The sequence below is a fragment of the Barbatula barbatula genome (genome assembly GCF_947034865.1).
Source record: "Barbatula barbatula genome assembly, chromosome: 23".
NCBI lineage: Eukaryota > Metazoa > Chordata > Actinopteri > Cypriniformes > Nemacheilidae > Barbatula > Barbatula barbatula.
The window spans coordinates 800,342-827,886 of NC_136786.1; the positions used below are offsets into that span (position 1 = coordinate 800,342).

Sequence of the window (27,545 nt, forward strand, 5' to 3'; positions counted from 1 at the left end):
GTGATAATTTCACCCTAAATATATAACTATATATTATATACTATACTCTTTAAGAACTAATTCTTAAAATCCTCACAGAGGAGAAATCTTCCAGTTTTCGAACCTCCGGCTGTGATCTTGACGTCACGGAGCTCATTAAGTACAGAAATCAATAAATCGTTTGTTGTTTAAGAATAAAAACCGAGAGATTGAATCGTCTCTTTCCCGTGAGCGAAACAGAAGCGTCCTCACAAAGTCCAGCAAAGCAAAATGTATTGTGGTGTGATGTGAATGTCAACATCAGCAGTCAGAACAGAAAGTGTGTGTTAAGCAGAAGCTCTAAACCCTCTATTGTCATTCTTTTGTTGGCTTGATCTCGCGAGATCTCCACGCTCACCGCCGGCCGTATATATTGAGGTGTCCAAATTTTTCACTGTTACTCATCACATCCGTGGGTCGGCTTGGACACAATCCAGTGGAAAATGTCACAGTATTCTGGAAAGGTAAGAACCTGATTGGTCATGGCCAACATTAAAGTCACGAGTTGATGTAGATCCACTGTTAATAATGCTATAGATGAACTGAGGTCTAAAGCAGCACTGATAATGTATTAATAAAGGGCCTGAAAATAAAAATGTCATTCAGCAAAATTGGCCTAAAGATTTCTTAAAGAGTGTCATGAGGTTTCCGAAAGCAAACGTGATGTTTTGCAAAGCTTTGTCATAATTCTCAAACAAAAGTGATTTGCAACTTGTGTAAGCGCTTAACAGTCTGTTGGTTGCTTGTATAACTTAAGTTGGACTTGACTGACCCACAACCACAGCTGATGTTCCTGAAAGCCTAAAGCCTGGTGTGTGTGTTTGTGATTTTTCAGATCGTGTTTTATGAAGGCAGGTGCTTCACCGGACAGAGGCTGGAGGTTTATGGAGACTGTGATAACTTCCAGGATCGTGGTTTTATGAACCGAGTGAACTCCATCCGTGTGGAGAGCGGTGCTTGGATCTGCTACGATCATCCGGACTTTAAAGGTCAGCAGTACATTCTGGAGCGTGGAGAATACCCAGAATTCCAGCGCTGGAACACCCATAATGATCACATGGGCTCCTGTAAACCCATCAGGATGGTGAGAAACAAACCATTTCAGATCGTTGAAGTGTGTTCTGGCCTGTGAGGAGTTAGAAACAAAGACTTCACAGTCACGCCACAGACCAAGAAGCGTTCAGTCATAGGTTCTGATGCCTTTACCCTAAATGAACGATGTACAGTAGTGAGTTTTCTGAATATCTAGGATGTTTCCGTAAACTTCAATCATTTAAAATGACTCCCAGAGAAGTGCACTTTGTGTTGAATCACAAGTAGGCTCATTTGAAAATGTTTCAATTGTGTTGAAGTGATCTCATTTAAAGCTTTGATCAGTAGTTTCAGAATGGGATGAATCATCCGTATATTTGTAATCATTATACACATTGATGTTTGTAGCACGGTGAGCACTACAGGATGGAGATTTTCGAGGGTTGTAACTACAGCGGTCAGTGTATGCAGCTGTGTGATGACTGTCCATTCCTCCAGAGCCGCGGCTTCAACACTAACTGTGTGAACTCCGTCAGAGTCTTCGGTGACGGAGCGTAAGTTCATTTCACACACACCCATTTATCACACGGGTGACATTCACACACAAAGCTTGGTGGTTTATATGTAAACACAGCTGTGCGTTTGAAACTATGATCTGTGACCTGAAACATGTTTTATAGCTAATTCTGACTTTAAATTATTGAGCGTTAAATATAAATTTAATTAAATATTTGATCATCTTTATTTGCAGTTTACTGAAGTAGTTCTGCTGTTTGATGAGTTATGTTTTTGCAGATACAAAAATGTCATAATCTCATTCAAGCTGTGTATCATCATATGAGATCATGAAATCATGTTTTTCAGCTGGGTGATGTATGAAGAGCCAAACTTCAGAGGTCGCATGTACATCGTGGAGAGGGGAAACTACTGCAGTCATAATGAATGGCAGGCGCAGACCCCCAACATTCAGTCCATCCGCAGGGTGGTCAACTACTTCTAACCCTCCATCATCTACCCTTCCCTTTCTCTGAACATGTCAAATAAACACAACAAACTGAACCTCAACTATTTTATCACACAACAGCGTCCGTGTCCATCTCTTCCACTTCACTTTCTGCTGGAAATACTACAGTACACAATCCTTCAGTATCACAGTATTAACAGCTGATCCTAACACTGCTTTATAGCTCTATTATAACATACAGATCAACACAAACTAAAGCTTTTTACAATCCGGACTCTGACCGACAATCTACGAAGAGATATTTTAACAAATTAATGAGAGAAACTGCTTCTTAAATCACACGATCAAACACAGACACCTTCCACAACCTTTATTGCAAATTCCCTTTGGATATGATTTATGAACTTGAACGTAAAGATTTGAACAAAGTAAAAATCGATATAATGCTTTTAAATGAACCGAATCTCTGCATGAAAGCTGATCTGATGTGAAAGCAAAACACATTCTACATCATGTACTTCAAAAGACAAGCGTGAGAAATGAATCAAAAAAGAATCGAAAAACATTATTTCTATTGCAGTAGCTGTCACAAGGAAGAACTTCACAGAACATTTCCTTGATAATATTATTATATAAATGTATAAATGAAAGATCATCAAATGTTCTTTTGCCGTTCAGTGTTATTAATAAACAGGCAACACTGGAATAACCTTTAAAGAACGTTTCTTCTCTGTACGTTCATGTGGGTCATTTCTCCAGGTAAGATCGCAGTTGTGCGATGAGTTCCTGCTCCTCATCCAGACTCAGGTCCAGATAATCTTCTTCATGTCTGGGAATGTCTCCTAAAACCTCGTTCACAAGCTCCTCATCCAGGGGACTTGACACGGATGCTGGACATGAACACAGACATAAACGTCTTCATTGAAGACACACCGAGCCTTCAGTGAGAATATGAGAAGTGTAATGGGTGCAGATGCTCACGGGGGTCTGAGGAGGTGCTGGGCTCTTCTGATGAAGGTGAAGGTGGAGACTGTGACGTCCCCTCATCACCCGTCAGAGATGAATAACACATTTCTGTCTACAACACACAACAACACACAACGTCAGATGCGTTCACAAACACGAGACTTTTGATTCCTCTGGAGGTCTCACCTGATCCGGTGTGTGTGCAGTCTGAACCTCAGCGCGATCTAACAGAGTCTGGACGCAAAGACATAACAGGTGAAGTGAGTTTCGGAGAGATTTCACATTTATAAAACAACACATCACTGGTGTTTTGTTTTTTTACCCCGTAAGCTTTGTCTATATCTCCTTTGGCCTGATGAAGAGCTTTAGTGGCGTCTCTCTTACTGTAACCCAACTCAACCAGCGTGTTAATGTCCAGCAGACGCCGTCTCCTCTTCTCACGCTCTCTCTCCTTCATCTCCTCTTTCTCCTGACAGACAGATGCATACATACATCAACATTCTCATCATTTATTCTCTCTCATGCGTTTGTAGTTTCTGGTAGATAATGTTTGACTGTTGGTGATCGCAACAGGCTTTTATGTCAGAATTAAAGACCGTAGTGGTCGGAAAGCGGTGTGTTTACAGCAGGATATTATATCTATGTAATGCTTATTAGTCAATGGAGTTCAGTGTAGTTCAATATATCTTCTGTTGTGTTCTGAAGAAGAGACAAAGGTTTGACACAAGGACGAAGAAATGATCTTTTAAAGCGTTTGTGTTCAGAGACCTTTCTCCTCTGTGTGAGGTGGAGCGCGGCCTCATCGATGTTCCCTCGACACGCTCTCAAACCCAGTCGAGCTTCCTGATCAGGAAATCCCAAACTCATCAGCTGATTCAGCTTCTCTGGATCTAAACACAGCCGGCCGTACAGATCCTGAACCTGTGCAAACATCCGCTCAGTATCAAACACCGCCACTATAGCCTAATACATCAACATAATAAAAGATGTCTAGGTGTAAATAAATATTTGAGAAATAAACGGCAATATGATCTTTTCCTTCAAACATCTGCCATATGAGCCACATAGATTCTAATGTCCCATAGAACAGACATTAAAAGACGCCTGTCTAAATGTTGATGATGTGATTCATAGATGTAAGCATGTAGCGTGTCGTGTGTCTGTGATGTGTAATTCAGATGAGATGTTGTGTTCTTACTTTGTTAAGCAGGTGAGATGCTTTGTTCTCATCTCCAGTGTGATATGCCAGTGAACTCTGAAGAAGATATAGCCTCAAAAACAGCACGTCCTCTCCTCCGGTGTGTACCTGACACACGCACACAAACAAACACATGATCATAGTGCACAAACACATGTAATGATGCTGAGAAGGTGTGTGTGTGTGTGTGTTTCAGACCTTGATCTGCTGCAGTCTGCTCTGCTGATCTCCGTAACACCTCTGAAAACGTCTCTCTGCGTTCTGAAGTCTGTTTTTGGCGTCATCCAGACACGAGAGTTCATTCAGCAACTGATAACACCACACGATATCCAACTGAAGAACCGCAAAATTATCCACCGTGTTGAGAATCGATGAGTCACACTTACTGCAACACAAACACACATGGACAGAGAACATGAGAGACAGAAAGACGGACAGAGATTGACTTTGACGGGTGCGATGATGTCGTACTTAAACTGTTCATCCGCCCTCAGCAGGTACCACAGAGCAGAACTGTTCTTTCTCTTCTTCATCAGCGCTCGTCCTTTCTCATGGAAACCCATGGCCATGATCAGAGCCTGACACACACACACACACACACACACACATCAGATGTATTTATTCCCACATGTGATGAATGATGGTATAAAGGGTTTTGACAGATTGAAGTGAATGACCTTTCTCTCAGTGTCAGGAATCTGGAGCGGATTGCCTTTCTGATCAGCGATCTCCAGGAAGGGAGTGGTGGCCGGATCTTCACTACCATCTGAAGAGAAAATACATGATGAATCACATAATACTGATAAAAATCTCAGAGCCGGAAGTAAACCACACGCTAGGTCACCTCTTTCTGACAGAATCTGAAAGCCTTTCTGAGCTCTCTCCACTCCTTCGTCTTCAGAGCGTTTCTCTTTCTCTCCCTCCAGCATCTCATTCCTCTCGTTCACAGACGACACATTCAGCACCATGATCTTACTGTTGTTCTTTACGTTCTGCTCATCAAGTCTCTTCTCTTCAACATCAAAAGACAGAACAACACACAATATGTCACTTTCATATACTGTACGTCTGCATGTGAAAAACACAATAAAGTAATTTACAGACGCTAAACACACAAATACTGTACTGTGGTCAATAGAAAATATGAATACTGTACCCGGGGCCAATGTTTTTCCTTTCAGAATGAGATTGAAGTGCTCTAATCCAAACCGTTTACTGATCCTTCAGGATGAACACAGAGACAGAGATCGCATTAAATGCCATCAGAAATCCCCTTCATTTTTAATCTCAAACACATTCACACTTACTCTTTCCTCAGCTCGTGAGCGGTGATGTCCAGTTTGGTTTTGATAGAATCTTTCCTCATCTTTATAAATACACAAATATCAGAAGAGAACCCAGTAAACATAATAATTTCCAAACATGTGACCAGCTGTCCTTTCCTAAATGTCGTTCTGCTTGAGTAAATGATGTTATGTGACCTCGTGACGGCATTTATACAACCGACCAAAAATTATTCCACCACCTTTAAAGTCAACAAGAAACATCTATTTGACCTAAATATTAAACAGGTACTGAAGACATCTGGGGCTCGTTTCAGAAAGGAGGTTTAGGGAAAGTTCTGAGTATATTAACCCTGAAATGGGGGAAACTCTGGGTTATCAGTTTCAGAATGTGAGGTTGAGCGTCACTCAAGGTAAGATTACCCAGAGTTTATAGAACTAACTCAAATCAGCTGTTCTGAAACCAAAAACTCAAAATTTCTCATTTCTAAGTAAACCAACTCTGAGTTCAAGGTTGGTTGAACCTCCTTATTAAACAGGCCCCAGGTTATAAGAATATTGTGTGCACTCGTGTATTTATCATAATAAGAAACATGTTTTGAAAGAATGAATAGGGTCCTCTTTGTTTTGCTAGAAAAAAAACGTACACTAAGCCTCTCTCTTCTCTCAACAGGTGTTGTTCTAGCTTTTGTTGAAACTAGTATCTTTGTATTAGCACCTATTGTATTATTGCTCTTTTATGACATATCACTTATTGCTCCCTGAACTCTTTGTAAGTCACTTTGGATAAAAGCATCTGCTAAATGACTCAATGTAAATGTAGATGTTGTCTGACACCTGAGTTTCTTTAGGCAGGTGAAGCTCCAGCGTGGCCACAGACGTCTCTCTGTACTCTTTATTTCCTTCACCTTTCATCACGGTGTCTGACTGGATGATCTCAAGAGCTGATCGCACAACATCCACTGCAAATCCAGTGACTGAAGCATATCTGACAGCCAGATCCTGAATACAAAACTCAAACAGCATCAATGAGCTCAAACTCTGGTGGTTTACAGCTTTTTCTGACAGACAACTGGGACACAATCTGTAATGCGAATGATACAACTACTATCTGTATATGCATACAAAGTCAGGACAGTAAAATAAATAGGCTTATCAACTTTACAAAGGGAGGTGGTTTTGTGGTTGCTGGGTGTACAATCAAACTGTAAATTCACATCCAGTAGAAGCTCATAGGTCCCAATTCATATTATAAACCAGAAACATTCCCATTAAAACCATTGAATCCATTTGAGGCTAAAGGGTGAATGTGTGTCACCTGTATGTGCTGATGGTCAATGGTGAAGGGTTCGAGCCACAGACGAATGTTGTCCTGTCTGAGCTGAGCGATCAGACGAGCCTGAAGATGTTCATCCATCCTTTAAAACACTGAGAGACAGAGAGACAGAGAGAGAGAGACAGAGAGACAGAGAGACAGAGAGACAGAGAGACAGAGAGAGAGAGACAGAGAGAGAGAGAGAGAGACAGAGACAGAGACAGACAGAGAGACAGAGAGACAGAGACAGAGACAGAGACAGACACAGAGACAGAGACAGAGACAGAGACAGAGACAGAGACAGAGAGAGAGAGAGAGAGAGAGAGAGAGAGAGAGAGAGAGAGAGAGAGAGAGAGAGAGAGAGAGAGAGAGAGAGAGAGAGAGAGAGAGAGAGAGAAGAACAGGGTTACTCAGACTGAAAAAGAAAGTGAAAGCCGCGCCTGTTCATGGAAAACCCCGACACATCACATACAAGATGAACTATTTAACCCGTCCAGCATCTGTCTGCGGGTTTATTCATCTACACATAACATACAGTATGTAAGCCACAGTTAACGTTTATTCAGTGCGTACAGAGTCTAAGTCGGATTTCAATCTAAACGCTCAGCATTAAAGCTCATTCACGCGCGGATAACAAATACTTCAATATGTTAAAATATGTCTTTATATATGAATGCCATTGTTGTAAATGTCTAATGTGCGTGTCTAACCTGCTGGGCGACGCGCACCATGTGACGGTTGTTTTGATTTCATTTCTCTTCCGGTGACTCGGGAGACGTGAGACAGTCTCGCGATATTTGCTATCATGCTATGGGTATGCGCGCGCAGAGTCATGTGAACCGCGAGAACTGAACCGCAGCGTGAAAATTAGAAATGTAGTTTTATTGAATTGATACTCCATATAGGAATTTATAGTGTGTTTAATATTAGACCTGTGTTTCTCTCTTCTGTGTGTGCGCATTAGTATGGCGTCCCATTCGGTCCAAAAATATGACTAACCAGCGCACACACGTCTCACTGAACGTGACGTCTGCGTCTTGAATTCAATGCAATAAATAGCAGAATTTAAAAAAAGTTAAGACGCGGAGTTAGACGTTCAGTGAGACGTGTGTGTGCTGGCTAGTCATTTTTTTTTTTGGACCCTTTGGAACGCCATACATGTGCACGTGTGTGTTAGTGCGTGTGTCTATCTTCACCTGTGTTTCCGCTTTGTTGTTTTGACTTGTATAACCTTATATGTTTTGCGCTATATAAATTAAGTTGACTTTTAGTCACTTTCGTATAAGTCAAGATATATACAAGGTTGACTGAAGAAAGTACAATACACATAAACTCGAGTGCAGATGCAGAATGTATAGATATACTAGCAGAGGTGAACAGATCCACACTAGTGATACTCTGAGCTTCATGATTCATCATCGTTTGGATCAGATGTCATTGTTTTGTTGTTTCGGGTTCTAAAGGTTTTTTGACTTAATCCTGTAACATTATGAAAACACACTCTCTACAGTTGTATGACCCTGAGCTTGTGTGTTACTGGTAACTTTTCTTGCCTTTGACAGAGATGAAAAACGGATCTTGACATCTAGAAGAGTAATTTCTGCTCCAAACACCAGGCCTGCTTCACAGATAGAGGTGAAGATGCTCTCCATTTCTCCATAGTAGAAATAGTTGTTGTTTTGCTGTATGAGATTCATACATTTGAAACACGAAACAACAGACTCCGGATGAATATGTGGTGTTTATTTTCTATACCATAAACTTTGACATACACCATCAGTCTTTAAAGAAAAACATCAAACAATCTCCCCTTTAGAAACCTTTAATACATTCAGTTTATAAACGGTGTGTGTCATGTGAGAACATTGTGCTTTAATTATTACAAAATATATATATTATTGAACGTACAAATCAATATCATTCACACAGTTATAGCCTGTAGACCCTCTTTGAACTCTCCGATGTTTATGAAGCTTTTAAAATTCAATTTTTGTTCTTGCCTCTTGAATTTCGTCTCATTGCCATCATAAGATTTTCTGACTTAAGTGCGTTATTGGTTAAAATGAAGAATACAAGCCAAGCCTCCTGGCTGTCTCAGACTTCTTCAGACATTTCTTCTGAGGGAAGGGGTAATATTGTGATCCTGCAGGTGTGGGACAGGACCGATAGCTCCCAAAACTCAGCTGACGGGACAGAAGTGCAGGTGAGGACATCTTTCTGGAGCTCAGACCGCTGCTGGTCATTGACGTGCTGTTGTTGAGACTGAGACTTCTGTCCTGAGATACATACTCACTTAGATCTGTGCTGGACTCAGCGCTGGACACAGAATCATCTGTGACATCATCACTGAAGTCTGACGTGTTGGATGTGTGTGTCGTGCGGTACACGTCCAGGTGTGTGCGCCACAGGCCGCTATTAGAGTCCTCAGTCGAGTTAAACTGTGTTTCTGGGACAGAAGTGTCTGATAAAGGTGTTTGTTTGATCTGGGTTACAGGAACCACGTCCACTAGAGTTCTGCTGCATATCTCCTCACTGTTTACATCTGTGAATAAATAACAGAATGTGTTCAGTAAATCCAATATCAGTTTGTGCTGTGTGCGTGTGTGTGTGACTTTCGTTAAAATCATGCTCTGTTACAGCAGATAATGAATATGTCATTAACACGTGTATTTGGCACTCATTTATTTAAAGTGACCGGCTTAACCCATAATATAATAACGCTATTATCTACCAGTTGAGCTCCAGGACTCCACTGAGTCTCTTTATTGAAAAAGGGTTCATCTGTAAGTACATGACAAATAGACGGCTGTTCCGTTTGAAATCAATGAAAGTTCTCTTCTTAGCAAACTGTTTGTTTATGCAATATGAGAAACTGAAAAGAAGGAAACAAAACATAATTGTGAGAATGTTTTTCTCCAGTTAATAAAAAACAATTTGCACATCAAACATTGTCTGTTGTGGTCATTCGCGTCCAGAAATAACGATACACACACTGACCTTATTAGGTTTTATCACAACGAGAACCTGACTTCTGTTAAACATTAACTAAATAAGTAACAACACAAAATATCCTTGCAACGATACATTACGATTTATTTTTATATACAATATCATCTTAAAAATATAACAAAGTAATGCAAAATAAAAAAAGTAATTAACAGGTACTGTAATTCTGATTTAAGTATTTTGAATGCAACAAAACAAGCAGTTTAAGTTGTGTTATAATAACTGTTCTAGTGCTTTATTCAGAAAATGACGCTCAGAAGATTTCTTCACCTTTCTTGAACAACAGCACTTGAGGTTCTCGTCTCTGTTTGTCTCTGATGGAGTTGTATTGCTCTTTAAGGAGTGTGATGTCCATCCGAATGTCCATGCTGCTCTGATCTTCATCTGCTGAGAAAGATTTCCTCATCTCTCTCCAAACCTCTGCACACGTCAGACATGAACCGCAACAACATGGCAACATCCTGTCAACTGTGCTTTTATTAAAGCATGATCATAAAACACAGCTTGATATAGAGTATTCCCAGCTGGAGAGTTGTGCAGCTGCACTATGTGTTTTGTGGGCTTTGCCAGCCAGAGTTGTGACAAAGTGCAAACAAAAGAGCCATTCAATGTTGTTCTTGAGTTTGCAAGGAGCTGATCGAGTAGTATTTAGAAGAGATATTTGCAATCATATTATTAATGCAAACGTGGAATTATAGGAAGACTTTGTTGGTTCGTTTTTTTCTTGCATTGCAAAATTTGAGCTTTGCATTCATTTGGGTTATAAAGTAACTGAGCTGTGCAGTCTTAGCTCTTGTGAGTTTCTGGATGTCTGTCATCATGTTTACACAGTGATGTTGACAGTGGGTGAAGTGAACAAACTCAATCATTCTAACGGCTGCCTCGTTGTGTTGAGTTTAGGATTTATTTGCAAACATTTATTTTATGCCTTTCTCCCAGTATTAAAAATAAAGCAATATGCAACGCTTACATCTCCATTTGAATAACGCTGTTCAATGTGCTCTTTTATTAGACTGAGATCATTTAAACACTACCAGGAAAGGTGTGAAGTGATATGTATATGTATATGACTTTGTAAATGTGATTTGAAATTGAGTTTTTTCTTGTGAAGCAGTTTGTGTCTTGCACACGCCCACTGGCACTTCCATGAATTGTCTCTCAGACATTCGTCCATTTCCTGAAAAGTGCTGAAATGACAACAAGCTTAGTTTGCACATAATTTAAGCTGTTTCAAACATGTTTTGTCTAGAGAACATGAGAATAATTAAACAGCTGAAACAGCATGAGCCGCAGGTTAGATGTACGTTGGTACGTAAAACGTGGTCAATGTCCCTTTAACGCGCTTTTATGAATATTCATAACATTCAACGATGGTACCCTAAAGACCCTTGTGATTGGCTGGCGGAGGTTTGACTCATGAATATTAACAGAATCACATGGCCCAGGCCGTCCATTGAGTTGACCTCATACGTCACGACGTCTCATCCGTGACGTAAGATCTGCTACAGTTGTCGATGGTGTTTGTAGTTTTCAGCGGGATGTTTGATGGATTCGCGTGCGGATTATTTCCTCGGTTTTGATTTCAGCACGCAGCAGGTGTGTGTGTGTGTGTGTGTGTGTGTGTGTATCACAGTGATGATTTGTTTATCAGTGGACTGTCTAAAGTACTGTGGTGATACTGTAGTACAGTGACGGGTTGTCATGTGTCATGTCCTGGTTTTATTTCTCTTAAAGTTTGGTCATCATGGCGGATTCATCAGCATTTGTAATGGTTAAACTACTGTAGTGAGACTGTGGGAAATGTATGGTTACTATGGTAAAATGGTGAATATATTTTGTAAGGACGAAACGGTGTTCTGATGTTGTGTGAGTGATTGTTTGGATGTGTTTAAGCTGAAAGTGATCGCAGTTGATGGAAATCTGGAGGTGATTCATCAGAATGCTGTTCATTTCGACAGCGAGCTGCAGGAGTTCAGGTATCATCATGCATTCACACTGCTTCAATAATCCTTATCACTGTAGAAACATACAGACTGTAAATACAGAGCAATGTTTTCACAGGACTCGTGGGGGAGTTCATATTCATGATGATAGACTTACAGTAACATCACCTGTACTGATGTGGGTGAAGGTAACCCAGTGATCTCATGATCAAATACTTCACTTCAGTCTTAAAGAATGTATATTATACATTGGCTGTTTAGATTTAAAATAGTTTTATGATAAAGAAGGAGTATGTTTGTCCAAAGCTTTGACAGCTGGTGCAAACATTCATTTTTAACATGTAATTCATTCGGCAGACACTTCTATCCAAAGGGACTTACAGTTGATTTAAAGTATGCAGTGAATGAATTCAGTTCTCCGTAAGAGTATAGCAATGTCACCGTTTAACACCATCAAAAATATTGTCTGTGTGCTGTGTGATGATGAACCCCGTCCTTTGTGTTTTTATACCAAAACCTTTTGAGATTTCTGCTGATTGTAGTAATTGTCAAATCAGCGGTTTGTTTTCTGACCGCAGGCACTCGATGTCCTCCTGAAGAAAATGAGCGACTCAGGGTTTGACTTCTCTCGTGTCCGGGCCATCTCAGGCAGTGGACAGGTGACTTCTGCATACACGTCACCATTCATCTTTCACTGAGTTCTGTTATTCTGGTTAAATCTCATACGATTTCAGTGCAGGTCTGGAAAATGACATTGAAAGATGTCAACATGTGTGTGTTCATTGAAATCTGTAATTGATCTTTTTCTAGCAACATGGCAGTGTGTACTGGAGAACGGGTGCGAAACAAACCCTGAATCATCTCGACCCAAAGGAACCTTTAAACATTGTTTTACAGGTGACAAAGTTTGTTTCTCATGTACTCACAACTCTTTCTCACTGTTTGTCCAGAGTCTAATGTCCAGCAGTTAGGGGTTAATACTTTACCTAATGTATGATGACAGGAGAATTGTGGATCACAAATCTATTTATCTTTTATTTAAAACGAACACTCATAAGTTAAAGGCGGTACTACAATTATTTTCAATCATGTGTTATTATAAATATGTGTATGTAAAATATGTAAAATGAGCTTCTTAGATTCTCTCAATTCCAAACTATAATTCATTCTTTAACAAGGTTATGTTCTGTAGGAGTGTTTTTCGGTTCGGGACAGTCCGGTGTGGATGGACTCGAGTACCTCAGAACAGTGTCAGTGTCTGGAGGCTGCAGTAGGGGGCGCTCAGAATCTCGCTGACATCACCGGCTCAAGGGCTTATGAGGTGTCCTTCACACCTGCTCCGTTCATATGACTGCTTCACATTGAATATAATTCACAGAATAATCTCTTGATATGTTTTCAGCGCTTTACTGGGAATCAGATCTCCAAGATGTCTCGATTGAAGCCAAGTGAATACAGCGAAACAGAGGTACAGTTTTAAGCGTCAGGTTAACTATATGCTTGTGTGCTTTTATTTGACAAAACAAACTTCTATGCCCTCACATGTGTTCCTGTAGCTCATCTGATAGAGCAAAGGTCATGGGTTTAATCCCAGGGAACAAACATGGGACTTGAATGTGTTGTAAGTTGCTTCCCACCTGAAAAGTAGTCAACTTACGATGTCAAACCGTTTCAGTAGGAAATACAGTACTGTAAATCATCAATACCCATTCATTTAAAGTACCAGTGAAATATTCATCGTTTATTGTAAAGAGTTTATCAATGTGTGTCATTCTCTTATTAAAATTCATGTTCTCGCATAATCATTATTTAAAATCTGAAAATGACTACTTCCGGTTCACAGGGACTTTAAGACACATTTAAAACGTTCTGTATGGGTTATTGATCAAATATTCTTGGCACTTTATCTTTTGTTTTGCTGGACTGAAAGAGCGTCGAGCTCACAATGAAAGTCTGAGCATGAATGAAAGCTTAAATGAACACATGAAAGTGTAAATGTTTGACATGTAATGTGGTGTGATTTACAGAGAATATCACTGGTCAGTAGTTTCGCTGCTTCTGTGTTTCTGGGTGACTACGCACCGATCGATTACAGTGATGGTACATTTATTTCTCTGTTCTTTACACAATGACTCCGGGTAGCACCTTCATGTGTCGTCTGATCTGATTCTTCTCTGTGACCTTCAGTTCTCATCGCTCTGTCAAGAGATGATGCATTATAAATAACTTGATGTTTATTATTTTCCCTCTTGAATTAGCTGTGAATATGAGACGATGAGAAGTTTGCTCTTCATTATGAGTCTGAATATTAAACTGTGAATTATTAAAGAGCTCTTAGAAACTGAAAGTTGAGCATGAATGCATTTTCAGATTGAATTTCTAATAAGATTACATTTCTTCTTAATAAAAGATAAGATTTAATTTCAGTTCTAATCTCTGGAGATGTTTTGTTTCTCTTTGCCTAAAGGGTCTGGAATGAATCTGATGGATATTTTTAGCAAACGTTGGTCTCAGACGTGTCTGAATGCCACTGCGCCGCAGCTGACCCGAAGACTCTGTGATCCTGTGCCATCCACCTCAGCTTTGGTCAGATTTCTTTCTTCGCTCTTATTTATTCAATTACAAAGATGTTTTACACCTGGAATGTTTATTTCTTGTTTCGGTATTTACAGGGTGGCATTTCTCCATATTTCGTTGACCGCTACGGGTTTTCTAAGAACTGTGAAGTGGTGGCTTTTACTGGAGATAACCCTGGTAAAGACTCAAACATTATGTATGATGTTGATTTTGATCTCTTGTACTGTATATCTGATGACTGTAGAGGGCACCAGCATCACACCGTCTGTCTGCTGAAGCTGTGAACAGAATTAAGTTGAAACACAAAACCTACTAAATGTTTGATTTGATTCGAGATCTGAATGTCTTTCAATAACTTGATCATGTGAATTATAAATCTACTTCTGATTGTCATTAATGTATGTAAGGCCAAGTCTATTCAACATTCATTCAACAGGATTGTATACAATTTGAGGTGCTCATGGGTTAAATACAAATAACATTAGCTGGTGTTTTTGACTTTATGAAACATTTATGTACAGCATATGATGACATCTGTTGTTGGTTTCCCAAAAGGTGCTGAATTGTTTTTTCCGTCCAGATTGAAAGAACAACATTGGTCCTGAATAACTGCACTCCAAATAAAACTTTGTAAACGTGTGTTCAGCATTAGTAAGCATCATTACACTCCCATGATGCCTCTGTGCCCTTCAGGATCCACAACACAGAACCCGTGATGTTTTATTAGGGCTTCAAGACTTCTTCTACCAAACAACAGCAGGTTCAGATGTCTGAATTGTGTTGTTTTGTGTGTTTTACAGGATCACTGGCTGGTATGAAACTCTGTGAAGGCGATGTAACTGTGAGTATACAGATATATGAATGACCAAAACTATCCCTTTAAATGATGTGTCCAGTGAATCTGGAGAGCGAGCAGGTGGTAATATATCAGTCTGTCGATAGATAAATATACATTATGCCTTTGTGTGTGATGTCTAATCTCTGTGTCTTAATGGATGTGAACGAATGAATGATATGTATGTTTGTGTCGTTCAGGTGAGTTTAGGGACGAGTGACACTGTGTTTCTGTGGATCAAAGAGCCCAAACCCGCATTAGAAGGACACATCTTCTGTAATCCTGTGGACTCTGATGCATACATGGCTTTAATATGGTAAAACACTCAAACCCCTGATACAAACACGCTTTTATGACCTTTGCAGACATTTCAATTCAAATTCTTATTCACACACATACACAATGATAATTCAAAGTACCTTACATAAAAATAATTAAAACAATACAAGAATACAATGATTAAACATGAATTGCAGTGCAATCAGTTGGGACATTTGACAGTGCTCGCTCATTCAGTAAATGCACAAAGAAGACAACAATGTTATTGTCCATCATGCCAAGTTGGTAGACATCACCCAACCCTATTCACAATACCTGCAGAACTCCCAATGAGTCGTCTGTGCACGTCCAGCTGGCCTAGAACATGGGCGGTGATATGTTGGGATTGGGTTCTTTTTCAGTGGTATTTTGCATTTTTGTTAGGCTCACGATGTGTCATTTCCTCTTATTTTTCATCTATGCCTAGATAAATACAGTTCCCCTTCAGTCGGTCTCTCGACGTTTTGTAGAGAGACTGACTGGGGTTTGATCTTGAGAACCTATCATCTCCGAGATTAAAATTAAAAGGCCAATGGGCTTGGCGAATGGCACGCGCACGCCAGTCTCTGTCCCGTACATACGGTATTAAAGGAAGATGGTGGCGGTCATTCACTTATGCTTTCTTCTTCGGAACCTGTTTGAGACATGCTGTCTTACTTTTCGTCTTCGAGACTTAAAAATTCTCCTTCTGGTGCGGATTTCCCCTGGGTGTTTAGGCAGAGAGCTATAGACCTTTAAGAGGTACGTTTCCGCGGCTACGAGGATGTCTCGTAGCTGTGTCATTGGATGTGACAGACTCATTCCTGAGTCTGACGGCCATGATACCTGTGTCACTTGCTTGGGCTCAGGCATGCTGAGGCGGGTTTCACTGATTCGGCATGTCCCAACAATCAGGGTGTTGCGGTCATGGCTAGCTACGTTCTTTGTGAATGCTGCCGCCACCCCGTCTGCTTCCCAGGCATGTTCGACTGACGCGCCGGTGAGGTTGACCGCTTCGGCGGGGGTGATTTGGGGACTCCTATGGATGTTCTGTCAGCTTTGGGCTCGCGGACCACCCATACCCCTACAAGCTCACCTGGTTTTTCCCCTATGGGCGGCAGTCGGCCGTCCCATAGCGGAAAGACTCCTCACAGGGGTGATGACGAAATCTCTGTCATCGCATCGAACAGCTACCTTCTGGCATCGGATGTGGAGGATTCCTCTGAGCTCCTGTCTTTGGGCGGTCGAGCTCTGGAGGAGACCGATGCTGAGATGTCAGCCATGATTTCCCGGGCAGCCGCGTGCATCAGGTTGTAGTGTGTGGCACCACCCTCCCTAAACACCCGCAGCTGGATGCGTGTTTTCTGGAGTCGGGATGTGGTCAAAAGCCATGCGCCGCCCCGGTGCCATTCTTCCCGGAGATGAATGATGAGCTCACCAAGTCCTAGAATGCCCCCTTCTTGGCGCATTCCAGGCTGGAGGGCTCGGTAGCTGTGACTTCCCTGGATGGTGGGGCGGCTAGAGGGTATGTTGACATCCCCCAGGTGGAACATGCAGTCGCGGGACACCTGTGCCCGCAGACAGCTGCCACCTGGAGGGGTTGACCTAGACTTCCGTCCACTCGTGTCGTAGGCTTACAATGCCGCTGGACGAGCCGCTTCCGCTCTACATGCCATGGCAGTCCTCAGGGTTTTTAAGGCTAAAGACCTGAAGGATCTGGACGCCGACCGCATGAGCGAGTTGCGCACGTGCCCTGGGTCAGTCGATTTCCACAATGGTAGTCCAAGAGAGGCATCTGTGGCTCAATCTTGCGCAGATGAGCGACACCCAGAAGGTCCGCCTGTTCGGTGATACCGTGGAGGACTTGGCACAGCAGTTCTCCGTGATACAGAAGCAGACTGAGGCGATCAAGCAGATCGCGCCGGGATGTGGCTACCAACAGGTTGTCATGGTCCTGTGCGCAGCCTGCTTCCCAGCAGCCCAGTCCCCTGCGGCGGCCCCTCTGGTTCCAGGACCCTCCCAGAGGACGGCCCACCCGAGGCGCAGATCTCCTGCGGAAGATGGCATCTGTCCCCAGTCAGCAAGCCGCCAAGAGATCCTGATGGTACGAACCCAGGGGAGATTACATCTGGCCCGATCCTGGCGTTACCAACACTGGGTCGGAGAAGGATCAGCAGCGTTTCCATCAAGCAGATTTGACTTTTCTCCGAGCGGGGGTTTTCCCTCATGACTGCCGTGGCGTACATCAATCGCCAGGGCAGCATATGCTCATGGCAGTTGTCGCAACTCGCCCGACACCTCAGTGACCAAATCCCATGTTTCTCCCTCAGAAGCTCCGAGCACCTCTTTGTCTGTTATGGGGGACAGCCCCCGGGGAGGGTTTTACAACCTCCCCGTATAGAACGGGCTCCTGGATTGGGCGTACGCCTGCGAAAGTGCCTTCTCTCCTCCTCAGGTGAGACTATTGCGCTATTTTAGCCTCCCTACTTTCCCCCTCTCAGGGCGAAGTACAGGCATTCCATACATCACTATGCATTGGCATTTGGTAACAGACTGGGCGGTGCCACCTGTTGGAACCAGATCCAGTATTGGTAGAGTCATCCCTACTCAGGTAGACCCCTATACTAGGACTAGTGCCCCATATGTAGTGACTTGGTGAATCTGTGACCTACCTGCCAGTGGTAGTCCCACCTGGATTTGTCCCCCTACTCGGGCTGACACCTTTTGTTGCATGTTGTTCTCCCCACCGGTGAGACCATGTTAGTGTCTCCACATGTCTCCTCAGTGTAGCCCCATTGGAGGTTGTGATACGGCGCAGCGCCGTGACGTGTAGAGATATCCCCAGTCAGTCTCTCTACACAACGTAGAGAGACCGACTGAATGCCACAACGCTTCGCCGAACCGCTGCAGCGAGCGGGAGTGACCTCTCAGGTTCCTCAGTACAAAGGGTAAGTGAATGACCGCCGCCTTCTTCCTTTTATACCCGTATGTACGGGGCGGAGACTGGCGTGCGCATGCATTCGCCAAGCCCACTGGTGTTTTAAATTTAATCTCGGAGATGATAGGTCAAACACCAGTCAGTCTCTCTACACAGACGTTTCCATTATATGGCACATTTAAGAGACTTTAATGTTGTAATTATAAAACTCTTCTTTTTGTGAAGCTCCACCTGTTCTGACCTCTAGTTTGATTTTTGTGTTAGAGCTTTTATATTTACTTTTCTCTAGCAACTTTTTTGTGCTGCAAGGTTGAAAGTATAAAACGAGATGATGTTTTGGTACTTGTGCTCAGCTTGTCTGGATGTAGTTCTTCACATTTAAAGCACTTGATCTCTACAAACTTGACTTCACACACTGTCAGAGTAAAGGAAACAGATACAGGATTGCATAAAATGTTATGAAAAGTTCATATAACCGTTTTTCTTTGAAGGCTTGTTGAGTGCACTTTTGCTTTTCTGATTAACTGAAAACATAATCTGATATAATACATAGAAATGACACATTTCATGTAAACGCACTCACACTGGACGAGAGACCCAAGATCTTTCTGGAAACTGATCGACTTTATTTCTCATCATGTTGTTCTCGGTTCGAGCAGAGGAAATGATGTCGTCTGTGTTTAACCTGAGATCATTTTTATGTGTCATCAGTTTTAAAAACGGCTCTTTCACCCGAGAGAGAATCCGTGATGAATTTGCTGAAGGATCATGGGAATGTTTCTCCAGTGCACTGAAGTCTACACCGATGGGAAACAGAGGGAACATAGGTGATTACACTTCTGACCAATCAAACACTGACATTTCATGATGTCTGCTTAATCTGAGACATCACAACCGATGGGTCACCGCAGGTTCGGTGGGTCACGGCAAACAAGGAAATAAACTACACACTGGAAACGCAACTAACCACTTAATCATACAACATCACATAAACAACTTAATTTATTTGTCTTTATTTATTGACCTTTTTAGGTGTTTGGCAAACGCTGCGATATATTTGTTGAATCAGTATGTGTGTTCTGTGAGGATGTTGTGTGTTTTTCAGGGATGTATTTTGATGTGAGGGAGATCACTCCACCTGTGTCTGGTGTTCACAGGTTTGATGCTGAAGGTCAGAAGGTCAGTCATGTTAAAGATTACAGCTTTTCTCTTCATAAAAACGTCATTTATTGATCTTAAAGTCAGTGTGTGTTTCTCATCGATGAGCTCGTCTCTGGTTATGTTTGTTCTCTCTCAGGTTGCTGTGTTTGATCCAGAGGTGGAAATTCGAGCGCTGGTTGAAGGACAATTCTTGGCCAAACGGCTTCATGCTGAAAGGCTGGGCTATAAGATCAGTGAGTGTGAAGTGCATTCCTCTCATTTCTGACTTTATTGGGTGTATATGAAGTGCTCTGTGTCTATTTCTCAGCATGTGAACATTTCATGTTTTCCGTGGCGTGTTGTTTGTCATGATGTGTGTGTGTGCATGTGTTGTGTTCAGGTGTGTCTCTATCATGGTATATTTGATGTTGTTTTTATGGTGTGTGTGTGTTTATGTAGGGAGTCTGTCAGGAGGTGCTGAAACAAACACACTTTAATTAAACTGTGATTGGCCGCTGAGCTCAGGGAATGTTCCTCTCTCCTGAAAGAAATTCCCCTGATCACCAACTGACCTGCTTACACTAACATTCACATGTTTAATATTCACTGCATGTGTGTATCAGATCAACGAATCCCGTCATATCATGTTTAATAATAATCAAACGTTTGGTTCGTTCATTGATTTGTGTCGTGTGATGTTTGGTTTTGTCTCTGGGTGGTTTACTGACGTGAGTCTCTGCTGAAGGTCAGTCGTGTTGTGATGAAGGTTTGACCACAATCACATTGTCAATAACCATTAATAATTCACCTGCAGTGCTGGACACGGATGTGATGTACAAGCCAACTTTACCTGAGCTAAACCTCTCAAGTAAACCGTGGAGTGTTCTTTGTTCCGTGTGTGTGTTTGTGTGTCGGTCTGAACACGTGTGTGCATTAGAGACTCTCAGGAAAGTGTCTCGAGAATATTTCATGAATGTAAATGAGGCTGAGAAAATCACATACAGTACCACTCAAACCCACCACTCTGCTGGTGTTTCATTTATAGAAACCAGAAAGCAAAGGCCGACTTCCGATTTATCTGCTGTTTATGTGATGTTCTGTCGGCTTTAAAAGCTCTTTCCTTTAGATCCAAACATTGAGAGAAAATCATGAAAACCTTGAAGATGTTTTTCGGTGCTCTTGAACACTCATCATGGTAACACATACTGTACTGTGGGTACTATTACTGTAGATAATACATGTTTTTATACATTTATATACATGGGTCATTTTATATAAACCGCTGTTTAAAAGTTAAGGATCACTTGACTGAAATTTGTCTCTTGGCCTTGAAAATTGTTTACTTTAAAGGGGTTTTAGACAAAAATATAATTGTGAAAATATGAATTTGTTTTATCATAATACTAACGTTACTAAAAAATGTTTTTGTACTGGATGACTTGAACTGAATAATGAAGAAGAAAAATCAAGAGAATATTTCTGTTAACTTTCCACAAAGAGAAGATGGTTGAATATAGTTTTGATGTTTTTTAGTCACAAATGTAATAATGGGAATTGTGCCGTGTATGAAAGTTTAGGAGTAATATTATTATGAATTGGTAGAGAATGACTGTTGATTAGGTATATATACAGTATATAGTTATATAGCTATTTATGTATATAATATATATTGTATTTTTAATAAAGGGAAATAAACATGACCAAAAAAGGACGTGGGTTTGGGGAGACAACACATTTTTAAGGATTTATGTGAATTAAAATGCACAAACCTGAAGCAAAGAATGGAGAAGAGACGCCTCTCTATAGGACATAATATAGTTCCATTCATATAGTGTCCATTCATGAGGGATATGAGAATCCTGAAAAGGGCTCTTACCTGACTATGAGAAATCATGCAGTAAAAATAATACAAATGCTTCACAAATTTGAAGAGAGATCTCACACGGGGATCTGAACCACAGAATGTTAATATCTGTGCTGTGACCAAGGTCAAAACTGAATGTTTTCAGGGTAAGGTTGACATTTTCACAGAATGGCCCAGTTCCTTTAAGAAGTAGTTTGTGCATCTTGGATTTAAGTGTTTTTTCTTCTCTACAGTTCCAGGCACTCGAGTGCTGGCGACAGGTGGAGCTTCATCAAACCAGGAGATTTTACAGGTATGGACAAAATAAGTGTGAATTCTCATTCTCATTTTCATATTCATTTTTGTGTAAATCCGTGTCCAAAGGTGAGTTAATGGGATGAGATGTTTGGATATTGTTTGTTATTATTGATACAAAAGTCTAAGATTATGTATACAGATGTGTTTACAGTTATGTGTGCGTGTTGTCCGCTTTATTCAACACTTGATCAGAGTCATGTGTGTGAGACTGATGTGTTGTAATGTTGATATCATGTTAAGATCTCCTCTCGACTCTTCAGGTTCTGTGTGATGTCTTCAATGCTCCGGTTTACACCATTGATGTGATGAATTCTGCCTGTCTGGGCTGTGCTTACAGAGCTCTGCATGGTAACACATCCTCCAATGAGTCTTATATCAGTAATGTCAGAGATTATAGCTTCAACATTATGAAGACTTACATTTGAAAACATATTTTCATGGTCTATACCAGTGGTTCTCAACAGGGGGTCCGGGCCCACAAGGGGGCCTCAGGATCGACTAATAATTTTAAACTTAAAAACCAAGATGTTTCTAATTATTTTTACATTTCTAAATTAAATAAACACTTTTCCAGTTTTTGTCAAGCTGTGAAATATTTTATTGGGTAGACTTTTTGTGATGTTGTGTTGCATTGTGGGACACAGTGAGTGTGTTTAGAGCAGAGAATGGTTTATTTCAAGTAATATACCGGGTTTATAAAGTTATTTAAGCAGGTGTAAATCTTGTAATTTCCTAAAGGTTATTTACTGATGAACCTCTTGGTTTGGGTTCTTTGGATCTGGGCCTCTTATTAATCAAGCTTCTCAAAGTGCTGAGAATTCATGAGATTTACTCCGACTTCCAAACTTTAGTATAAAAGCACATTGTCACATTTCTTAAAGCGAAGACTTACTCTTCCTCTCCCAATGTGTTAAGACAGCTGGAGAGGTCTCTCTAGTGTTTAGGAGCTGTCACTATTGGGGCTTGTGACGGCTCTCATGAGGAGACAGAGACATGTGGTGGACAGAGGGATTGACCAGTGGAAGAGTAGATTCTGCATTATGCACTCATAAATTCGGTACTCCTCTGCATAGGCGGAATTGCTGGAGGGACAGGAAGTTGATTGTGTCCCCACCACTTTTTCTGTATGAAGTATGAATTCGCAAAAGGCATCACTTCATGAAAGAACATCTACACATCATTTTTCATAATCTAATTTACATTTAATAAACTTAAAAGGCAAGATAAAAGGCACGCAGGCCATACATGACATTAATGCTGCGACTGAGCTGCTTTATAGCTAACTTTTAATCGCAGCTTTAGATTTCTTTTACTTTTAAGTCAATTCTACGCAGTGTTCTTGTGAGTCATTCTCAGAAGCTTGATCAATACAGACCCTGATGTCTCCAGCAATGGTTTAGTGGTTTAATTGTTTCAATAACAGAACATGAAGTTAAATGAGTTTTGATGGTGTTGTTCACCTCACTGCCATTAAGACACAAATCATCTCTTAACTGGTTCTGTGAAGTCTGTTGAGCATTCATTGACCGAAGCGAATGTCTTTTACATGCGATCTGACCCTCATCATCAGCTTCATGATGATCGTGATGAAGCTGGGAGACAGAGGTCTTTCATTCCTTCCTGTGATTTCTTTACTTCATTTTGTGTATAGAGCTGAAGGTCTCATGTAATCACAAAGCCGAGCTTCGCTTGTAGATACTGAACTTCTATGTTCTATTAGAGATGTTTAGTTCAGTTCCTCTTTCAAATGCAGGCGCTTTTTCTTCTCTTATTGACCTTCAGATGTCCTTCTCATTCTCCTAGAGACACCAGACACGTCCACTGCGCTTGGACCGTCTGTCTGTCTGTAGTAGCAACTCGTAGAGATGTTTCTCGTAGAATTGAGAACATAAAAAGAGAAACAAATGAGACGGTAATGGAACACTTGGAGGTGTAAATAAATGTAGATTGTAAAGGTGAAATAATGTGGATTTGACGAGAAATGTTTGAGTTTCTTGAACAGATGACTTAGATTTCAGTCTGTTATGGTGCATATTTACTGTTACTGTATAGAGAAGAACAGTTTGAACAAGTGTAGATGAAATAGACTAAATATCATGAGATCTGTTTTGTCCAGGTGTTGTGGCAGAGCAGTCGGTGTCTTTCTCCGAGGTGCTCAGAACGGCTCCAGATCCTCAGCTGGCCGCCACGCCGACTCCAGGAGCTGAAGAGGTATGACCATATCTCACAACGGCATTTTCACTCTTTAAACAGTAAATGTACATAAACACTGGCTGTGAGGTCACTGACTGAACCAAAACACTCTACCGGCTATATCTGCTGTGTTTAGTGTTTCAGAGAGTCAAGTAATACATCTATGAAACTGTAGACACGTGTGTGACATTTTCACGCTGCTGAACACACTCAAGTCACATGAATCCATCGCTTCTGCAGTGTTCTGACCTGCCGGACCCTCTTCACGACTCGCTGAATCTTCATTAAATCTCTCATTCTCTTGACACACAGAGACACAGTGAAGAGAATGAATTGAGCCGGTCAGACCGGATTTACACAAGACCTCTTTCATTTACTGTACCTGAAGTACACTTCTGACTTAAGACACACCTTTAAGGACTTTAAGTTTGAGAAAGCACAACGATATCTTTTCTCAATAGACCGAAGCTAGATAAACACGTGTGTGTGTGTTTCTGCAAAATGTAAGGAGAATCGAGGATGCTGTGACACACACGTGCGTTTCTCTCGGTTCACTCGAGGGATGTGCTGGTAAATGGATGGATCATGTCAAGGGCCAGAAAGCTATTTGGACGAGAGAAGCAGTTTCACAATCTTCACCACACAAACCCATCTAGAACAGACCACACGCTTCACATTTCTCACCGTCTGATGTGTTCATACATCTAATGATTACTTTGATTCGCATTACATTCAATCTGTCTCTGCATCTGCTGTCTTCCCAGACCACTTCTTAGGCAGCATCCGAGTCACCATGATAGTGATCAAACTGAAGCAGTCTTCATAGTCATAGTCAGTCATATCAATAATGTGCGCTTGTTTTTCACAGATTTCTTCGTTATACAGGGCATATAATAAAATGCTCAGCACAAGAAGTGCTCTTTGTACATTTTTATATTCATGTTTATAATTCCAGTATTACATTTGCCACAGTGCACTGTGGGATTGATTGCTCTCTCTGATCACATATGTTGTAAGACAACTCCGTTCTTAAATTGTGTTTTTTTATTGTGCATTCCAATGAATATCAATCAAACCGAAGTTGGTTTGTTTAAGTAAAAAATACAATTAACTAACACAATCAAAACATGATATCATAATATAAAACATGATTTTTGAAAATGAGTTCTCTCATTTGGGAACTGTAGGGGTGTTAGTATGTAAATGATACACAGAACAGGATGATAACATCTCTGGAGGTGAAATGAAGATCCTGGATTAAGCACATCTGATGGGTGTGTGATGTTTTTATTGTCATCTGGACGGGTGTAAAGGGTTTGGTGTGTTTCTGTGATCTGTGTTTATGTGTTTGTGTTCATTGCAGGTTTATGCGCCGATGCTGCAAAGACTCGCGGAGCTGGAGGCAGAAATACTCGAGAACAAACCTAAATGAATCTGAAACGTCAATCTGTTCTCTTCTATACAAACATAGACTTCAACAGATGATACCTAATCGTTGGTAAACCTTTTATCTTTTAAACTCGTGTGATTGACTGCAACAAAGAAATGATCTTAGTCCAAATAAATGCAATTGTTTTTAATGTATGTGCTGTTGGGCTGAAATGGTCACATTAAAATCTCATTGGATCAGAATCCCCTGACTGATCAAATACATGATGTTACCAGTGTAATAAAACACATACAGGCATCGTTCCTATTCATTTCAATAGTGCATGGCATTGTGTCACAACAATACAAATAATGTCTGATGAGTTTATACATCGAGTTTGTTTCATCATTAATGTTTTGGGTAAATATACAGTTTTTTGTATATTTATACGTGGTTTGCACACGCTCACATGTGTGAATATTTCATGAACAGTTGATCTGTGAGAATAAACAACTGTCAGCATCTCTGTCATCTGTTTTTTATGGATGTGTATAAGCTGCACGTCCTTGTGTGATGTCACTATAGTACGATCACATCTCCGGGGCTTTAAGGCTTCGAGGTCAGTTGTGAGAGACACGGATAAAAGTTTCTTAAGATGAACTACACGATGACTTGATTGATGAGAATGTGTTTTCACATGATTTAAAGACGACAAATCACAAGGATGTTTGACATGTCATTTGTGATATGTGTGATAGTTTCTGTTTATTATTTCTATCTATAGTGACAACATCCCCAAATATAGCAATAACTGGCTTTCACATAAATACACAAAGAACATGTGACGGTAAACCCAAACGTTTTAAATAGAAGGAATTAAATAGTTAAAGTAGTGTAAACTTAATTTTATTTAAAAATTTTACTGACTTAAATATTCTGAGTTCCTGTAACTAATTCTTACTTTTGAGAATTCGAGGCAATTTATCGAGGATGAATATCAGTTCCCAGCATGCTTTGCGTGTGACTGCATTAGGAGAGTACATTTTGAAATAACGTGTTGTTTTATGATTTTTTTTAGAAAGGTTATAGTCTTGTTATGATGAATGTTCATCAATTTTGGATATTTAGAAGAGTTTGTTGTTTTTATCACTTTTGGGGTTGCAGTCGTTCAGAAGAGTGGTGCTCATGCTTAGTTTGTGGGAGGAGCCATAGCAGTCTTGTGTGTGTGTGACATCACTCTCCGTGAAGGAAGTTTGTGGGTTTGTGGAAATTTGGGTTGTCTTTTGTTTAACCTTAAATAAAGGAGTTAACTTACTAAATGTTCAAGTCACTGATGTTTTCCTACGGGATACTCTTTCCCGTTCATTCTCCTTCACAATTCCTTCCTGGTGGAACATTCTTCCTAACTCGGTCCGGTCAAACACATCTCTTACAACTTTCAAAAAACTATTTAAAACACATCTCTTCTGTAAAAACTTGACAGAAAAAAAACTAACCCTCTCTCTTCTCTCAACAGGTGTTGTTCTGGCTTTTATTGAAACTAGTAACTCTGTATTAGCACCTAATGTACTCTTGCTCTTTTATGCCATATCGATTATTGCTCCCTGAACTCTTGTAAGTCACTTTGGATAAAAGTGTCTGCTAAATGATGTAAATGTAACTGATTACCTCAAATATATGGATTTTCCCATGATTCAGATTTACAGTAATACTTTAATTCAATTCATTTTATAGTTGTATCTTAAAAACGGACATATGCCAGTAAAAATGCAGAAGTTTAAAATGAAAAATCTCTTCTGATGTAAAAAACTTTGTACGCGAATGAAAACCTCATATTTAATGATATGTGATAACTTTTTCTGATCTCTCATAATGTGTTTTTACTCAAAGTTCTGAATTGTCCTGAATTGTCCAAAATGAATCGGGATGTCAGAGAGAGAGGATGTTACAGTAGATCAGATCAAATTCTTCTGACTGCACATTCATGAGCTGAGGAACTTCAAAAAGAAAAACAAGAGGAACAAATTCATCGTCTGGAGATCCGGGATCAAACATTTCCAGGTTTTTCTGTTTCAACATCTCAAACATTCAGTGTGTGTATGTGTAGGAGTGACGTTAATGCAGAAATCCTGTCAATCATTCTGGACTATACATCATGTAATGCTCGGTTTCTAATAACATGCGTTACATTTTGCAGTAAAATCCAGAGCACACTGTCCCATAATGCAATGCGTTTGACTCTGATCACAACTGAATGTTGTGATGTTTAACCAGCTAGTTCACTTCAATAATACACATGATTATTGTCGA

At 40.6% G+C, this 27,545-nt stretch overlaps 4 protein-coding genes across 7 annotated transcripts; 2 read left to right on the forward strand and 2 right to left on the reverse strand.

Moving 5' to 3' along the window:
- Positions 1-420: 420 nt before the first annotated feature.
- Positions 421-2,242, forward strand: crygn2 (crystallin, gamma N2). 2 transcript variants are annotated; one of them, XM_079488302.1, is made up of 4 exons: positions 421-482; positions 854-1,102; positions 1,459-1,604; positions 1,915-2,242. In XM_079488302.1, exons 1-4 carry the CDS (start codon positions 462-464, stop codon positions 2,048-2,050), a joined length of 552 nt encoding a protein of 183 aa, XP_079344428.1. In that variant the 5' UTR covers positions 421-461; the 3' UTR covers positions 2,051-2,242. The 2 variants fall into 2 exon arrangements, with proteins under 2 accessions (XP_079344428.1, XP_079344429.1); XM_079488303.1 differs by lacking the exon at positions 421-482 and adding an exon at positions 526-734 and having other exon boundaries at positions 1,915-2,127.
- A 127-nt stretch (positions 2,243-2,369) lies between these two features.
- Positions 2,370-7,559, reverse strand: nub1 (negative regulator of ubiquitin-like proteins 1). Of its 2 annotated transcripts, XM_079488297.1 has the most exons (15): positions 7,487-7,559; positions 6,780-6,889; positions 6,299-6,463; positions 5,486-5,544; positions 5,335-5,399; positions 5,023-5,190; positions 4,856-4,944; positions 4,650-4,756; positions 4,377-4,563; positions 4,179-4,286; positions 3,749-3,901; positions 3,303-3,449; positions 3,167-3,214; positions 2,996-3,092; positions 2,370-2,904 (listed from the first exon to the last, which is right to left on the reverse strand). In XM_079488297.1, the coding sequence occupies exons 2-15, from the start codon at positions 6,876-6,878 to the stop codon at positions 2,762-2,764; spliced, it is 1,635 nt and encodes a 544-aa protein (XP_079344423.1). In that variant the 5' UTR covers positions 6,879-6,889; positions 7,487-7,559; the 3' UTR covers positions 2,370-2,761. The 2 variants fall into 2 exon arrangements, with proteins under 2 accessions (XP_079344423.1, XP_079344424.1); XM_079488298.1 differs by lacking the exon at positions 7,487-7,559 and having other exon boundaries at positions 6,780-7,060.
- Positions 7,560-8,499: 940 nt separating this feature from the next.
- Positions 8,500-10,562, reverse strand: LOC306912281 (uncharacterized protein). 2 transcript variants are annotated; one of them, XM_079488301.1, is made up of 3 exons: positions 10,053-10,331; positions 9,070-9,318; positions 8,500-8,959 (listed from the first exon to the last, which is right to left on the reverse strand). In XM_079488301.1, the coding sequence occupies exons 1-3, from the start codon at positions 10,240-10,242 to the stop codon at positions 8,871-8,873; spliced, it is 528 nt and encodes a 175-aa protein (XP_079344427.1). In that variant the 5' UTR covers positions 10,243-10,331; the 3' UTR covers positions 8,500-8,870. The 2 variants fall into 2 exon arrangements, with proteins under 2 accessions (XP_079344427.1, XP_079344426.1); XM_079488300.1 differs by having other exon boundaries at positions 8,500-9,318; positions 10,053-10,562.
- Positions 10,563-11,248: 686 nt separating this feature from the next.
- Positions 11,249-25,757, forward strand: xylb (xylulokinase homolog (H. influenzae)). The gene is made up of 19 exons (XM_079487830.1): positions 11,249-11,378; positions 11,676-11,758; positions 11,844-11,913; positions 12,304-12,384; positions 12,536-12,622; positions 12,918-13,046; positions 13,128-13,193; positions 13,753-13,825; positions 14,193-14,311; positions 14,398-14,479; positions 15,103-15,143; positions 15,338-15,453; positions 19,084-19,199; positions 19,478-19,551; positions 19,670-19,766; positions 21,610-21,668; positions 21,934-22,021; positions 23,790-23,884; positions 25,230-25,757. The coding sequence occupies exons 1-19, from the start codon at positions 11,328-11,330 to the stop codon at positions 25,296-25,298; spliced, it is 1,596 nt and encodes a 531-aa protein (XP_079343956.1). The 5' UTR covers positions 11,249-11,327; the 3' UTR covers positions 25,299-25,757.
- The last annotated feature ends 1,788 nt before the right edge of the window (positions 25,758-27,545 follow it).

What these genes read in the sequence shown, in the direction of transcription:
- LOC306912281 (XM_079488300.1), bottom strand. Translation starts at nt 10,242, where the DNA reads ATGTTGCCATGTTGTTGCGGTTCATGTCTGACGTGTGCAGAGGTTTGG. An exon ending in AGTGCTGTTGTTCAAGAAAG is followed by an intron (nt 9,319 to 10,052) that starts GTGAAGAAATCT and finishes ATTTATTCACAG; the next exon opens with ATGTAAACAGTGAGGAGATA.
- nub1 (XM_079488297.1), bottom strand. Translation starts at nt 6,878, where the DNA reads ATGGATGAACATCTTCAGGCTCGTCTGATCGCTCAGCTCAGACAGGAC. An exon ending in TTGACCATCAGCACATACAG is followed by an intron (nt 6,464 to 6,779) that starts GTGACACACATT and finishes TTTTGTATTCAG; the next exon opens with GATCTGGCTGTCAGATATGC. An exon ending in ATATAGACAAAGCTTACGGG is followed by an intron (nt 3,215 to 3,302) that starts GTAAAAAAACAA and finishes CTTTGCGTCCAG; the next exon opens with ACTCTGTTAGATCGCGCTGA.
- xylb (XM_079487830.1), top strand. Translation starts at nt 11,328, where the DNA reads ATGGATTCGCGTGCGGATTATTTCCTCGGTTTTGATTTCAGCACGCAG. An exon ending in AGCGAGCTGCAGGAGTTCAG is followed by an intron (nt 11,759 to 11,843) that starts GTATCATCATGC and finishes ATGTTTTCACAG; the next exon opens with GACTCGTGGGGGAGTTCATA. An exon ending in CAAACCAGGAGATTTTACAG is followed by an intron (nt 21,669 to 21,933) that starts GTATGGACAAAA and finishes TCGACTCTTCAG; the next exon opens with GTTCTGTGTGATGTCTTCAA.
- crygn2 (XM_079488302.1), top strand. Translation starts at nt 462, where the DNA reads ATGTCACAGTATTCTGGAAAG. An exon ending in TGTCACAGTATTCTGGAAAG is followed by an intron (nt 483 to 853) that starts GTAAGAACCTGA and finishes GTGATTTTTCAG; the next exon opens with ATCGTGTTTTATGAAGGCAG. An exon ending in AGAGTCTTCGGTGACGGAGC is followed by an intron (nt 1,605 to 1,914) that starts GTAAGTTCATTT and finishes CATGTTTTTCAG; the next exon opens with CTGGGTGATGTATGAAGAGC.